This window comes from Triticum aestivum, chromosome 6D, assembly GCF_018294505.1.
Source record: "Triticum aestivum cultivar Chinese Spring chromosome 6D, IWGSC CS RefSeq v2.1, whole genome shotgun sequence".
In the NCBI taxonomy this organism is placed as follows: Eukaryota; Viridiplantae; Streptophyta; class Magnoliopsida; order Poales; family Poaceae; genus Triticum; species Triticum aestivum.
Window position 1 is genome coordinate 29,059,697 of NC_057811.1, and position 16,194 is coordinate 29,075,890.

General features: G+C 46.9%; 1 protein-coding gene and 1 pseudogene across 1 annotated transcript; one reads left to right on the forward strand and one right to left on the reverse strand.

Annotated features, from left to right (window-relative positions):
- The first annotated feature begins 3,395 nt into the window (after positions 1-3,395).
- LOC123140897 (putative receptor-like protein kinase At3g47110) lies at positions 3,396-6,770 on the forward strand (annotated as a pseudogene).
- A 4,542-nt stretch (positions 6,771-11,312) lies between these two features.
- Positions 11,313-15,469, reverse strand: LOC123143250 (autophagy protein 5). The gene is made up of 8 exons (XM_044562105.1): positions 15,114-15,469; positions 14,086-14,210; positions 13,817-13,883; positions 13,263-13,352; positions 13,095-13,182; positions 12,830-12,967; positions 12,411-12,542; positions 11,313-11,849 (listed from the first exon to the last, which is right to left on the reverse strand). Exons 1-8 carry the CDS (start codon positions 15,252-15,254, stop codon positions 11,518-11,520), a joined length of 1,113 nt encoding a protein of 370 aa, XP_044418040.1. The 5' UTR covers positions 15,255-15,469; the 3' UTR covers positions 11,313-11,517.
- Positions 15,470-16,194: the final 725 nt, after the last annotated feature.

Below are 16,194 nucleotides of genomic sequence, written 5' to 3' on the forward strand. Positions count from 1 at the left end.
TCGGCCACTCCGTTCCTGTCCGGCGGAAAGATGCGACATCCGGTATCCGCCATTGTTTGCCAGAGCGCAACCGCCAACGGGCACCTGCAAAAAGCATGGAACGTGTCCTCCAGCTCCAAGGCGCAGAGAGGGCATTTGTCAGACACCTCCAGACCTCGACGACGCTTGTTAACCCAAGTGGGCAGACAATCCGTGAGTAGCCGCCAAGTAAAGATTCGAACCTTAGGAGGAGCAGGGCACCTCCAAATAAAAGCCCAGACGGCTCGTCGCCCGTCCGGTGCCCTGCTCGCCGCGACTGAAGAGAATCGAAGAAGATCCTCAAGTGCAAGTCGATATGCGCTCCTAACAGTGAAGTTCCCGCTGCGCTCCGGTTCCCATGCCAGCAAATCCTTCCCCAACCGAGGAGAGGTTTTGATTGTTGCAATCACCTCCGCATCCACCGGCAAAAAAATGCTTCGAACTAGATCCATATTCCATGCTCCATGGTTATCCAGCAAGTCGCTGATACGACGTATCCGGCATCGTCCTTGAGGAGTAACTGGCCTTCCACTTCCATTCCTTGGAATCCAACTCTTACCCCCTCTTTCTACATGAGAGGTAAGAGTATATAATATATCTGAGCCGTTGTCGAATTAACTCTTACCTTCTTATCTCACATGTAAAAAGAGGGGTCAGAGGGAGCAATGTTAAAATTCTCCCACGGGAGAAAGAAATGAAATGAATGATGCAAATCCCTTTACTGAATACTGAATGAAATGAACTAATTTACCACTGCCAGCCAAACTGATCGATATACAGGAGTCAGAGATTCAATGAGAGCAATTTTTTTAGCGTGAACGGCAGGTGCTCTGCCTTTGCATTATAGAAGAGGGAAAATGGTCCAGTTAATAGGGAAACCGGACCTGAAAACCATACAACGCGCGGTTAATATGGAAAACCAGCAAAAACCACACCCAACAACTCATGGCACATCATCTGTGCCGGAAACAAGAGCCCCCAGACCTAGGAACGGAGGCCATGCCTTGTATCCAACAAAGACGAACTCCGCAAACACCCACAAACTCTCTACAATGGCAGCACACCGAAGTGCACCCTGGCAACAGAAGTGGTCAAGCATTAGCCTGAACTAATGCGCGCACCGCCTCGATCACCTTGGGCGTGTGTTCCTTCTTGTACATCTGCAGATAGTGTTGCATCTTCTCATTCAGGTCTTCCTCAGATGCTTTTCCTTTGCTCTTGAGTGTTGGAACCTCTCCAAAGGCCTCCGCCCGCCTATACTCCGCGCGCTTGGCTACAGGAATGTCGCAATCTTTGTTTTTCTTGTCCAAACGGCAGCTTCGTCGCTCAAAGAGAGAAGGGGCAGCCTCTCCCACCTGCAAAACTTGCGGCGAGCCGGACACCGTGAGAGCAAGCTCTTCGAGGAACTCCCCCCACGGAGAGGAGGCTCTCCCAAGAGGCTCATCTGCACCCATCTGGATCAGCTCCTTTGAAGGCTTCCCGGTGCAAGGAGCACTGGAAACCTTCGGCTCCTCCAGTGTCGACATCCCGGGTAGGACAGAAGCCAAGTCAGGAGGATCATCCTCGAGCATGACCTTTTCCAAGGCAGGCGGATCATCAACGGACTGAGCCCTCTCACTCAACTCAACTGAGCAGACCTCAGACGAGCACCCGGCCACTCCCGCGTCACTGACATCCTTACCATCGGCAACAACAAAGGGCGCCGTCTCATCATGCTCGCACCAGGGAGGAGGCAAATCCAAAGGCGCCAAGGAAGAAGATCCCCCACCGTTCCCCATATTCCCTCCCTCTCGCACCTCCAGAGACTGATTGAAGGCCGGCAAATCAACAAATTTGCCACTGATAGCCTCCAGCCGCTCCAAGAGGCCCGAGACCTGGGCCGCCCAACCCTGCAAAGCAACGGCCATGTCACAGAGGGGTTGAACGACTGCCTCCGCACGAGCGGTAACCAAAGCCTGCAACTCGGCGCATAGCGCCTCGGTCTGAGCTGCAAAGAGGGGTTTCAGCAGCCCCAAATCAGCAGCCAAGGTCGACTCGTCGGGGTCGGACAGACCTGAACAAGGGGCGCCGGAATTGCTACAAGGGACCCCTTGAACGAGCCCAGTCGGAGCAGCAACAACAGAGGCCCACGAACGCTTCTGCAACCGCAGTGAAGGAGCTTGGGGCGGGTGTGTGGGGAGGTGAGGAGCAGCCGGCGGCAACAGGGCGCTGCGGAGATGACCATGGCTGGCAGGGAGGTGGTCCGGACAGTCACGCTCGTGATGCCCAGATCGGCCGCAGCCCAGGCAGGTGACAGGCCCACGACAGTCGGCGACGAAGTGGTCCTCTGCCAAGCAACGGAAGCAGAGCCCATAAGCTCTCCGCTTGAAAGCGAGGGCGCGGTCGGTCTCCTTCTTGCGGGGCGGGGCAGATAGCCTCTCCAACCTCCGGCGATGCTGGCCCCCGACCTCCACCCACCCCTTCTTCGTAGATGCCTGCGATGCGTCGGTCACCACCGGCGGCGTGAAGTTCGGGGGGAGCCGATCTGGAGGTGGTGGCAGCTTGAGCGGAGGGAGGATCCCAGGGCAACCCTCGGAGTGCGCGCGAGAGTCCCCGTCTTCATCCTCAGCACCGGCAGTCAGCGGCTCTCAATCTGGATCGGCAGGGGAGCTAGGACGGTGGGGAGGGGCGGGGGGGGGGGGGGGGGGGTTGGTGGCTGGGGAGGGATCAGAGGGGGTGTGGTTGGTGGTGGGAGAGGAGGCCATGGTTAGGGTGGAGGACGGGAGGCGAGCTAAGCCGCCGCCGCCGCGGCGGCGGAGTCGCGGGAGCTAGGTGCTATTTAATGAGAGCAATTTGATTTGGAAACTAAACAAGAGGACCCCTCTACTCATTACTCTTAACTAAACATTTTTGTTTACTATTCATTAAACAAGCATAAAAGAACAGCATCACTCTTAATTACTACCAATGAAAAAAAATAACGCGCTACAGAAAATAGCGCGGCCCTTGAAAATATGTTATTAGCATGCAACGTGCTATTAGCGAGACATTGTGCACAAATTAATTTAGCGAGGCGATTCTCTGCATGCTATAGCGCGCTATTTTTTCCGGTGATTACTACTAACATATATGGAGAGTTCAGACGATTGACATGCATAGCTTACCGACTTATCACATTATTAATTCCTCTATTTAGCAGCCATCATCCCTGACGCGTCTGGAAACAGGGTTGAACCAGTGCTAGCTGAACCAGCATTAACTGCCATTAGGATTTCTAGCACTGCTAGCTGTATCTCATCTACAGGTCTGAGATCTAAGTCAGTCTCCAAGTCGTCAAGAGAGGACTGCTAGTTGCAGGCTATACAACCACCGCTACTACCTGCCAGCCAAACCAAGCGATGGCACTTGGGGCCACGGCTTCGCTATGCTCACTTCTGGCCGTCCTGTCGGTCGCCATGACGGCGACGACCGCCAGCGACGAGGCCGCGCTGCTCGCTTTCAAAGCGCAGCTCAGCAACGGCGGCTCGCTGGCCTCTTGGAAGTTGGAACAGCAGCGCCGGCTTCTGCAGCTGGAAAGGCGTGACGTGCGGCCACCGGAGGCCGGCGCGGGTGGTGGCCCTGAGACTGAACGGCACCGGGCTCGCCGGGCCGCTCTCCCCGGCCGTCGGGAACCTCACGTTCCTGCGGGCGCTCGACCTGGGCGCCAACTCGCTCCACGGGGACATTCCGGCGAGCCTCAGCCGCCTCCGCCGCCTGCGAGAGCTCTACCAGGGAGAAAACCCCTTCTCCGGCACATTACCGGTGAAGCTTAGCGGGCGCATCCCGGCTGAGCTCGGCGAGAAGCTTACGTCCCTGACAGTGATCTCGCTGAGAAACAACAGCTTCACGGGGCTCATCCCGGCGTCACTGGCCAATCTGTCCCGTCTACAGGTCCTGGACCTCTCCGATAACCAGCTCGTTGGCTCGATTCCGCCGGGGCTCGGCAGCATCCAGAGCATGCGTTTTTTCAATCTCTTTGGGAACAACCTCTCCGGTATGCTTCCACCTTCTCTCTACAATTGGTCGTCGATGGGAGCATTTGAAGTAGGGTTTAATATGTTGCATGGGAACATTCCGGACGATATTGATAGCAAGTTCCCCAAGTTGTATTATCTTGGCTTGGGCACCATTCACTTCACAGGAACCATCCCTTCCTCAGTATCCAACATATCTTCCCTTGAAACAATTGGCCTCGACCACAATGGATTTAGCGGGTACGTGCCTCCCACATTGGGCATTGGGGAAGCTGGGAGCTCTCCGGTCAATGAACCTGGCTGCCAATAAGCTTGAAGCGAATGACAACGATGGGTGGGAGTTCATCGCTTCTTTGGCAAACTGCAGCAAACTGAGGTCGTTGGAACTCAGCATCAATCCCTTTGGAGGACAACTACCTGGTTCAGTTGTGAACCTCACAACGACTCTCCGCTACTTGCAACTGATGGACAATAGGATCTCTGGGAGTATCCCTGCGGACATCGGCAATCTGGTTGGTCTGGAAGTGCTTGGGATAGCAAATACCTCCATATCCGGAGTGATTCCAGAGAGCATCGGTAAGCTAGAGAACTTGGTCGCGAGCTAGGCCTGTACAACAATAGCTTGTCTGGGCTCATACCGTCATCGCTAGGAAACCTTCCACAGTTAAATAGGCTTTATGCATATTATGGCAACTTGGAGGGGCCAATTCCGGCAAGCCTAGGAGCGTTGGAAAACCTCTTTGTTCTTGATCTGTCAAAGAATTACCATCTTAACGGTTCAATACCCACAGAGATTTTCAAATCACCCAGCCTTTCTTGGTATTTGGACTTGTCACACAATTCCCTTTCTGGTCCCCTTCCTATTGAAGTTGGTGGTTTCGCAGATCTTAACCGACTGACTCTATCGGGAAACCGGTTGTCTGGCAAGATACCTGATAGTATTCAGAACTGCTTAGTGTTGGAATGGCTATCATTGGACAACAATTCGTTCGAGGGAAGCATACCTCCGTCACTGAGAGATATAAAGGGGCTCAGAGTATTGAACCTGACCGTGAATAAGTTCTCTGGTAATATTCCTGATGCCCTTGGCAATATTGGAAACCTGCGGGAACTGTACATAGCACACAACAACTTCTCAGGGTCGATCCCATCAGTCCTACAGAATTTGACATCACTGTCTGAACTGGATATATCCTTCAATAATTTGCATGGTGAGGTGCCAGATGAAGGTGTTTTCAGAAACATCACTTACTTAGCGGTTGTTGGGAATGTTAATCTGTGTGGTGGCGCACCTCAACTTCACTTGGCTCCATGTCCCACCACAAGCCCCTCAAGCAAGAACAGAATAAGGATGCCAAAGTCTCTTGTAGTTTCTCTAGCAACAGCTGGAGCAATCTTGCTGCCACTTTCAGTCATTCTTCTTCTTTGGATATTTTGCAAGAAGCTCAAACCAAGCCAGAAGACATTAGCACACAATGCAACTGTTGATGACCATTACAAGAGAATCCCATATCATGCATTATTGAGGGGAACCAATGGATTTTCAATAGCCAACTTGCTTGGGAGAGGAAGTTATGGTGCAGTTTATAAGTGTGTTTTGGACACTGAAGATAGAGCATTTGCTGTCAAGGTATTTAATCTTGGTCAATCTAGGTATTCCAAGAGTTTTGAGGTTGAATGTGAGGCCATGAGAAGGATACGACACCGTTGTCTCATTAAGATCATTACTTCTTGTTCGAGTGTCAACCACCAAGGTCAAGAGTTCAAGGCATTAGTTTTTGAGTTCATGCCCAATGGTAACTTGGATGGTTGGCTTCATCCAAAATCTCAAGAACTCACTACAAACAACACGCTTAGCCTTGCACAGAGGCTTGATATTGCTGCTAATATTGTGGACGCAATAGAATATCTGCACAACTACTGTCAACCATCGGTAATCCATTGCGATCTTAAGCCGAGCAACATTCTTCTTGCTGGAGACATGAGTGCACGAGTTGGAGACTTTGGCATATCAAGGATCCTTCAAGAAAATACAAGCGAGGGGATGCAAAGTTCATATAGCTCAACTGGAATTAGGGGTTCCATAGGCTATGTTGCTCCAGGTGACCGAAATTCTTCTAATTTTATATTGTCCTTTTCACTCGAATATGGCATGCTAACCAGAAAGCTTTGCATAATTGTAGAGTATGGAGAAGGCTCTGCGGTCTCAACAGCCGGTGATATTTATAGCCTTGGCATACTGCTACTTGAGATGTTTACCGGAAGGAGCCCAACAGAAGGAACATTCAGAGATTCATTGGGTCTGCATAAGTTTGTTGAGGATGCTCTTCCAGATAGAAGCTTGGAGATAGCTGACCCAACAATGTGGCTGCACAACGGACAACCTGATAACAGTACAAGTATTAGAATCCAGGAGTTACTGGTTTCAGTCTTCAGGCTTGGCATATCCTGCTCAAAGCAACAACCTCGAGACCGAGCACTAACTAGAGAGGCAGCGGAAGAGATGCATGACATAAGAGATGCGTACCTCAAGTTTATAGGGGAACATGGAGCAGAAAAAGAAGCCCCGACTCGAGAAATCCAGAATAGCCTTGAATAAACAAACTAGTATAAGGCATGATCCTCCATAATAAAAAAATTGTGTATCGTTTCAGTTAGTAATTTTTCTTAGAGCAACATTTCTTTACAACTGTATCAAATGAATGCAGAGCCATGGTGTTCTGCAACAGTAGCACTAGAGCAAGTTCTGTAACAGTGTAACAGTGGACCTGAAGTTCTAGAGAGTTTCAAAAGTTGCTTTTTTTCTTCTTCTTATTCTTCTTTGTTTTCTAAGAAAAACGATCCTATTTTATTTGTTTATGTAGCTAAAACAAAATGCATCGGATCAGGTCAAGTAAATTTTAAAAAAAACAGACTTGTACATTTTTTTGGTGACCAGGCCTCCTTCCTACATTAATCAGTAGTAAACATTAACAAGAAGGCTAATCGAAGCGCACGCCTCGGCCTATCGACAATAAAAAGAAAGGGAGGTTTGAAAACGCTGATACAATTTGGTAGGACTTGAGACGGCATGCATGGCTATCTGCTTGCCTCGGACTAGTCAATAAAGAAGCTAATTAAATTGCATTGCAGAGATCTCATGTTCATATCACCAAGGCAAGTGTGTATGCACTGGTTACTGTCACAGTGTCACTGCATATCTTTGTCAATACAGGCAGACCTGAAGCCAGCAACAAGACTCCGTCCTAGTCCTAGGTACATACATAAGGATAGGATGCAGGGGTGCTTGGTTTCTGTGTTGAGGCTCAAAGACACTGCCTCGAGAGCGTGGCGTTGCTACGAGCTTCAGCGGCAGAGAAGCGTACCTCATGTTTGCCGGTAAGCATATAGAAGAGCATGGAGCAAAAGAGGAGCCTCGGCTCGAGACATTCGAGCTGGAGTGATATGACCCTGCAATAAATACAAGCCGCTTCAGTTAGCAAGCACTTGTTTTCTTTGCATATGTCAAATAAAAGAAATGTAAAATGACTGGTGTTGTGCAATGGCAGTTTTCAGCAATTACATTGGGTTCTTAAAAAATTAAAAGATTCGATAAATCGCATCCTCAGTCTCCAGTATTCTAGCATCATGAATGAATCTGTCAGTCCAAGCAAAGCAGTGGTCAGTCGGACTGTTTGTTAACAAAGTAGGAAAATCACAGGGCACAACAACAACTCCATACCACCATAAACCAGCATCGTGAACTGAGAAACAGGAACCGTTCCATTCATCATCATACTCAAACCCTCACCGCACCGCACCGGGGGCTGCAGATCTTACAAACCTAAACGATCAGGATTTTACCATCTGTATGTACAAACAAAAGAACAAGACCAGCAGGCCATTCCTGGTCTCCTATGGTATCTAACCTTTCATCTACTGTTCTTCTGTCACGTTACATTCATGCGCCGATGTATACACAGACATGGAGGAAGCATTCGGGGTTCCTCAGGTTGTTGGCCACCCAGAGGAACGGCGTATCCAGGCCGAACGCCATGCCTTTCAGCTACTCCATTCTTTTCTTCGAGAGTGGGATACATTAAAAACACATGAGTTATCATATCTTTCTTTTGCCAGAATTTCTCCCGCCATATGGGGTTTTTGACATAATATTATGTCAGCTTTACCCCGTTACGCAGGTATTTTCCCAGACCTTTCCCGCCATGCAGGTTTTATCATAATCATCTTTTCCCGTTACCTATGTTGGTGGCATTTATGAATAAATCTGAATTGGCTCTTTTGACTGCATATTTAATCATCAAATTTAGGAATAAATCTGAATGCTCTTTGACACACATGTTTGATCCGACGTTGGTCAAATTAAACACGCATGTTGCTTGTTTCATCTCAAATCATGTTGACTGAAAAATCTTCTTCATAGAGAGTACATGAAAGACATTCATCAACCATGACTCTCAATGATCTATCTCTTTTCTTTTGATGCTATTCTTTAGAGAGAACATACTCCCTCACGTTATTACCTTTCTTAGTCATCTTTCGGGGCACAAGTACCCAGCCATTCGCTTTCATGAATGAAAGCACGAAAAACTTTTAGTCTGAGAAAACATAACCAATAATCAACAATAATTGGCATAAAAATAACCCTACGTTGGTCAGGTTAAAAAAATGCACATTAAACTTTTAAAACTTTCTTTTATATTCTAAATCACCGTTGTGGCAGAATTAGAATAAACATCATCCTTCTACATTAATTCCATATCACCGTTGGGCGAAAATGGAAATAATGCATATAACTCATAAACAATGTGATGATAGTATTTCTATTAAACAACTTTGCTAAGAATTAATCATCATCATCAACTTTATTGCAGCGGGAACAAGCAATATACATTTCTCTATTTCAAGAGCATTTCTTGATCTTTATCCGTTCTCTAAAAAATTGATCACTTTGATACCAAATTTATCAGAGATTTAAACTTTGAACATAAGACTCATAGAATTATAGCACTGTTATCATCAACGTTGGTCAGAAAATAACAATACCATATTTTTAACTTTAAAACAAATATCTTTTCCTTTTCATAGCGGAAACTATCTGCATCTTATTTAACCCACAGGGGAAAAACATTGCTTAGAGCATTTCTTCCAATTAAACTTTCCCGTTGGTTCCAATTTAATTGAAGGATAAAACTTTTACTTTTGCAGCGGAAACTTTACAATATTCTATTCAAAAAACAATCTGTACTCTTTTACTCTCTAAGCAATTTTAACCGGTTGGTTAAAAAATGCATTACATAAGCAACAATTTAATCTTTTACTTTAGTTCTATTCACTTTTAAAAGAGCACTTTTATTTTCAATAATAAACATGATCATGTTATTAACAACGTTGGTCATAAAAATAACATAACCATATTCATTTTAATAATCACTTTAACATGCTCTTAAAAACTTAATTCTATCTAAACTTTTATTTTCTTCTTAAAAGAGCACTATTAATTATTTACGCAGCGGAAAAACATGAATAAAAAATTCATGAACTTTCTATTCTTTACAGAAACTTTTCTTTGATCAAATAAAAAATTCATGAACTTTATTATTTTCTTTGTAAAATTCATGAACATTTCTTTTTCTGAAAATTTTCTATTTTCATTTTCAGAAACTTTTCTGTTTACTTTTCAGAACATTTTCTTTTACTTTTCTGTACTCTAAACAAAATTTCGTTGGGTGAAAAATTGCATAGAAAATCTATTAGAAAACTGCCTAAAAACTATTAAAACAAAAATAAAAAATGGCAGCTCCACCCGACCTCGGCCTGGCGCGGGAGACCCGCAGCGGCTCACGGCATGCTCCCCCGCATGCTCGCGCCAGTCGAGCCGCCTCGACCCGGCCTGGGCCGCCCGCAGCTGCAGCCACAGCCCAGCGCCTGCGCGGCTGCGCCCGCCTTCACTTTCGGCCCACTTGGCCTGGCGCGGCTTAGGGTTTGCTGCCTGGCCGTCGGATTTCATCCGACGGTCCAGCGCGCGGATCGGACAAACAAAACAGCCGCTCCGATCGAATCGAGCGTAACCCTAGCGAGTTTCCCCCCGCGCGCGCCGCTCGGTGCTTCGCGGGTCAGCGCACCGCGTCGGTCGCCGCACCACCGGGCCGCACCGCCCCTGGCCGCCGGTGACGGCCACCGCGCCGCGTCGCCGGCGACGGCGACGAGCGCCACCGCGCCGCTTCTCTTTCCCCTCCTTTCCCCTTTCTTTTCCCCCTTCTCTGATACCATTGATGGACTCTTGGATCACTAGGCTAGATTAGATCCGGTAGTCGTACCTTCTCTCTGAGTCGATGATCCCGCCGAGGTGGCAATGGTGGATGGCGACGGTGGTGATGACAGAGAGTGTATGGCGGCGGTGGTGGAGCTTCCCGTGAGCACCGCGCTAACCCTAGATCGGTAGGGAGTGTCGGTGGGGATTGTGGTAGCGATTAACCTCGTAACTCGTGCCACGGCCCCCACCTCTGTTTATATAGCGCGGGTCACAGGGGCCCACCAACCATATGAGGGTTGGGCGCCCCCGATCAGGGCGTAGATCTAAGGGCCCGGTGGGCCGTTGGGCCCACACGGAAGAGATCAACCTAACACTTCAATCTCCGCGCGCTAGCTGCTGCCCTGACGAATAAACTCTAGTTGCACATGTTGGTTTCAATATGAACTACATACGGATGTATATAGACATAATTTAAAGCGTAAATTCACTGATTTTGCTTCGTATGTAGTCATAATTTAAAGTGTAAATTCACTCATTTTGCTTCGTATGTAGTCATATTAGATTCTCTAAACAGACTTATATTTAGGAGCGGAGGGAGTAGAAGAGTATGGGAGCAGAGTAGAGTGCACATTCTAGCAAAAGAAATGCACTATTATTTGTGAGTTCCAAACTGTATAAGGATGAGGATAGTGGGTTGCTCTGCTGTACTCCCTCCGTCCGAAAATACTTATCATCAAAATGGATAAAAATGAATGTATCTAGTACGTACAAATTTTGTGGACAAAGTGACACAACAACAATAAGATGGTATTTGTGCTATATACGATATCCGCACACTGCGGCAGCACATTTGCTCAAAATGTACTGAAGATGTACGTGTCACGGAAATAAATTAGCTGTGCTACAAAATGTGAACTTAACTTGTAAGCAATGAAACGAGTTACCTCGAATTTGGCAGAGTGCATATGAATTACACACCACCACCATGCACCGAATACTCTTCCTGCGACAATTCCATATCCATAGTCCATACCACCAGTACAACATCATGAATTGTGGAACAGGAATCATTCCATTCAACATGGTATTCAGACCCCGCAACACTGCAGATCTTACATCAACACACCTAAACGGTCAGGATTTTACCATCTGTATGTACAACCAAAGAACAAGACCAGCAGGCCTGGTCTGGAAGGCACTCTCCTTCTATGGTATCTAAACCTTTCGCCTACTGTTCTTGTGTCACTGTTACATTCATGCCCCAACGTATACACAAACATGGAGGTAGCATTCGGGGTTCTTCAGGTTGTTGGCCACCCAAAGGAACGGTATGTCCATGTCGAGCTCGATGCCTTGCACTCTCACCAGCTTCAGTTTGATCTTCTTGGCCACATCAGTCTCTTGCGGACCCGCCGAAGCTAGCTTCTCGTCATGAGGAGTGCCTGGACTGGTATCTGAATTGTGGGGTTCTGAGTCTGGTGTCGTCGACTCAGGTTCAGGATCAGCAGCTCTAGCTGTGGCCTTTGAGCTGAAGAACTCTGGTAGCAACGTCTCCAAGGCATGTTCCAAGGCGATGTAGCTTCTACCTGCAGAACAGAGCAAAGTGAACTATATGTCAAGAAGAAATACTGTTATCGCAAGACCATAACCACCGTGAAACAAAGGGTGTGAGTGGAAGGCAGTTGTAAACATGCACTCCCTCCGTTCCTAAATGTAAGTCTTTTTAGAGATATTGAAATCTCTAAAAGGACTTGCATTTAGGAACGGAGGGAGTAGTTTGCACAGTTTCAGGGGTGAACTCTGATTACAGTCACACTTGTTTCTCGTTAAAGAGGAAATCTTAAATCCTTTACCCTGGCTTTCTCGAAAGATGTCGCAAAGCAGACAGTAAAATAGTAGCATACGTAGATACATATCCTCTCAAAATAAATGGATAAATAGAAGTTGCACCAATTTTCCAACTGAAGAAATGTACATGTGCATGCTTCTCAGTTTGGGCATAATCTTCAGACGACGGTTATACAAAATATTTAATATTTTTCTGAAAAGCACTACTACATGGTTGGTGATTACAACAAGCAAAATCCTTCCTCAATCAATACTAGCATTCAAATGATAACATAAATGTTGGCAGCAGAGCTACGTACCTCCCTCCTTCCGGATCTCGAATGGCCGATTTATATAGGATACACTTTCCCAGTCACTGACAGGAATCGCATCTTCTAAATACTCAAGGTCTTGTTGAACTCTGCGCACGTATAATCGAACAGGTACCCTGCCTAACCAGATATTAATTGAATAGATCTATCAGAGCAGATGGTGATTTCTTAATGTGACACAAATTCATTTTTATCATTGATGTATCTTAATGTCATACGACTCCAATAATGTATAGGTCCATTATTGTATAACTTGATGAAAGTGTATGTGAAGTTTTACGAATGTGAAAAGCATGCATCAATTAACTAATATAAAAAAACGCTCGAACAAAAATAAAATAAAATAAATTTGGTATGAAACGTTCAACTAATACAAAAGTAGACAGTTCAATGACAGAAGAGCATACATGGTTTGACAGATCCAGGAGATTCAGGCTCATCAGAACCTTGTCGAGACCCTAACGAGGAAGTCCGTACTAAGAAGTCCTCTTCAAACGGTCCAAGCTTAAGCTTGGTAGAGATATTCATATAACTATTCAAGTCACCTATAATAATAACAAAATAACACGCTGTAGTCAAAGCACGAAAGTTACAAGCATTGAGAGTGTATCATCCACAAATGGTAGAAACTAGGTATACTTCGTACAGAAAGGTTGTTTCTGGCAAGCATACCTTTCCTCACTGATTCCCACATAGCAAGTTGATCAGCCTGGGACATATTCATCACATTTTTACTGTTTCCAGTTATGATGAAAGCAGCCTGAAAAAGAGAAATTATTACAATACTGTTTGAGATTGGGAGAAAGGGTTGCCTGTGTAACACTAGTTCTCAAAACGAACCTCTTTCAGGGAATTGTTGTAGTTCCACTTTACACTATCTTCACCTTCACATGGTGATAATATATCTGCAGGATACCCCCTAAAATGAACCTACAAACTTTATCCGTAAGTTGTGTGCATACGGCGAACAACTGGAGCAAGTAACAGGGAAGACCACATATAGAAACGGAATAGCAGATTCATGCAAATGACTCATGTTTTCAGAAAGACTAATTTTTCAAAAAATACAATAAAAAATGTGCCTGTAAGGATTACATAATGTGTGGCATGCACATAAATATTTTTGCACTCTAATTGGTAATTTATTGAACTTAATTGCTGAGTTAAGTAACTAACTATATCCTAAGAACATTATGGCATAAATATCTAACAGTATTTCCAGCAAAGTTAAACGTTAAGAAAAAATGCACATGGTTAATCAAAAGGTTTGTACTAATCCAGCGTCCCATTAAGGCATAAATGAACCTTCAACACCAGAAAAACACCTTGCGAATTAAACAAATCATAAAAGAAAACGTGTCTAAACAGAAGTGCTAGAGGACTCATAGCCTTACTGTTAGATTCCATGGCCTTTCTGGATCTGCACAGAGAAGGTCGAAAAGAACACCAATGGGTATATACCTAACAATGCGAACATAAAAAGGGCTGTCAGCAAAAAAGCGACAGGAATAACATGGGTTTTCAAGATTTAATAAGGTCATAGACAATCATTAATATTAGTACTCCCTCCGTCCCATAATGTAAGACGTTTTTTGACACTAGTGTAGTGTCAAAAAGCGTCTTACATTATGGGACAGAGGGAGTAGGAGATAACATATGTTACCATTTCAGTGGCAGCCCTTTATACTCAAACCAAACAGTATCAACACCTGGTGGGAGTGAGCTGCTGAAATGAGCCTTTATAGTCGACACCAACAATGGAAAATACCCAACTCTTGGCCCTAAAGTCTGTTGTAGACAAAATAAAGGTCAATAAATGAAACAGATGCTCCTGTGGAAAGGAAGATAAGCGCTTTGGCAGGAGTGAAAATAGCAGTAATGTAATGTACGCGCTGCACACAGAGGTGTCGTTTTATTTTGTTGCATCTGCGGATATAAGAAGAAAGGAAATAGTGTCAATCATGTGGAAACTCTTTGTAACACAAGATGCCAACAAAAACGAGCAGCAATGATCTCACATGGCTTTCAGCTTGGACTGCGAGCTAAAATAGATATAAGAGATGGTTTCTTAGCAAAAAATCTCTCACCGCATTTTTAAGAAAAACTAGTTAATAGAGATAAGGTTATGAGACAACCCATTGCACACCATACTTTCTTTGTCATCTCTAGATTACATGGCGGGATTAGGATAAGACTGCCTTATCAACCATTGCACATGCCCTAAAATAGATAGCAATGTGAAAAGGAACACAAGAGTTTCATACAGCAGCAAGTGAAATTTGTAAATGTTTTTTTTTTCAGCACATCAAACATATGAAGAGCATGCCTGCAGCAAACTCAGCTTCTTACATAAACAGGATGTGGGGCATACTAGAAAAGACCCTGTAAGCTCTGAGATTGATAGTTTCATGCTTATGATGAAGCACAAGCAGAATCAACCCCATGCTCATATGCAAGAAAAAAAGTGCCAAACTTTGGTGAGGGTTTGCCTTGAAATTCAGGCTTTTGGAGCTCGCGGGCAGGCCAGAAGACCACGAGATCTTCAACTAAGGGTCTAAAATTCCTACGAGAGCAAGCAATCTGAACTAGTACATATCAGCAGCCGTGATCCTAGCATCCAGAAATCAAGAATCGCGCCGCACCGAGATTTGGGATTTCAGATGGCAGGAAGTCGATGGGGGGCGACGTTACCAGGAAGGGCGGGGGCGGTGGGAGCGCGGTGACGTCGGCGTCGTGTAGGTGGACCTGGAGCGGCACGGCGCCGCCCCAGACCAGCCGCGCCGCCTCCTCCGACCACGCCGCCGCCTCCTCGCCCCGCGGCGCCGCCGCCATTGCTCGCGCCGGTGGAGGACGACGTATCGGTCCCGCGCGCGGTGGACTCCGCCGAGCTCGCCGCCGTCGATGCCTCCTCCCGCGCCGCCCCGCGAACCAATCTGCCTCGCCTCGGAAGTCTGGATACTTTGCTTCTGCTTGCAGAGAGGATTTTTTTTCCTGAGCTGTTCTGGAGAGAGAGAGAGGGAGGAGTTGGAGCCGGGCCCGATTTGTTTTTTCTTCACGTCATCGCGGTGGATTTGATTCTATCTCCGCCGTCCCATTCTGAACGGAAATTCCGAACACAAGAGCGTCTACAGCCGGACGCCTCAAATCCGCATCATATGTTCGGGCGGGCCGCCCAGTCATTTACCGGTCACAATTTTTCGATCAGACGGACGCCTCAAACGGGCCTCAAAACACCCGGGCTGACCGGCACCCCTCATATCCAGCCCAAATATGGGGCGGATATGGGCGCGCATGTCACATTGGACCCGGCCCATGCTGGCCCACACGACCTCACATATATTCGTTCCGATCCGCTCGACGGAGCAAACCCTAGCCACTTCACTCCACTCCCCTCCGCCACCCGAGCTCACCTCCGGCGGTTTTCGGCCTTCTCCGGCATGGCAGACAGCGAATCGGACTCTGACCAGTCCGGATCCGTCGACTGGGGTGTCATCCTGTGTGGGTTGAAGGAGGCAATGGCAGTCCGCATTGCACTCCGCCGCTCCAGGAGGACAGCGCCCCGCCGACGGACGGATCCGTCCGCCGCAATGCCATACCGTCGGCTCACCGGGCGCTCGGGTCCTCTGGTGCTGGACCCTCACAGTCCCGGTAGCCGGAACACCTCTCCTTCCCCATCACCGGTGGGGCAGACTATGAGTCTCATCGGGAACGGGCTGCCCGTCGTGGGATGGAGAGGATAAGGGCCGCCGAGACCCGTATCGCGGCGGAAATG

Coding starts and splice junctions, on each gene's coding strand:
- LOC123143250 (XM_044562105.1), bottom strand. CDS start 15,254: ATGGCGGCGGCGCCGCGGGGCGAGGAGGCGGCGGCGTGGTCGGAGGAG. Junction 13,353..13,816: donor AAAGGCCATGGAATCTAACA/GTAAGGCTATGA, acceptor TAAAGTTTGTAG/GTTCATTTTAGGGGGTATCC. Junction 12,543..12,829: donor TCCTGGATCTGTCAAACCAT/GTATGCTCTTCT, acceptor ATATCTGGTTAG/GCAGGGTACCTGTTCGATTA.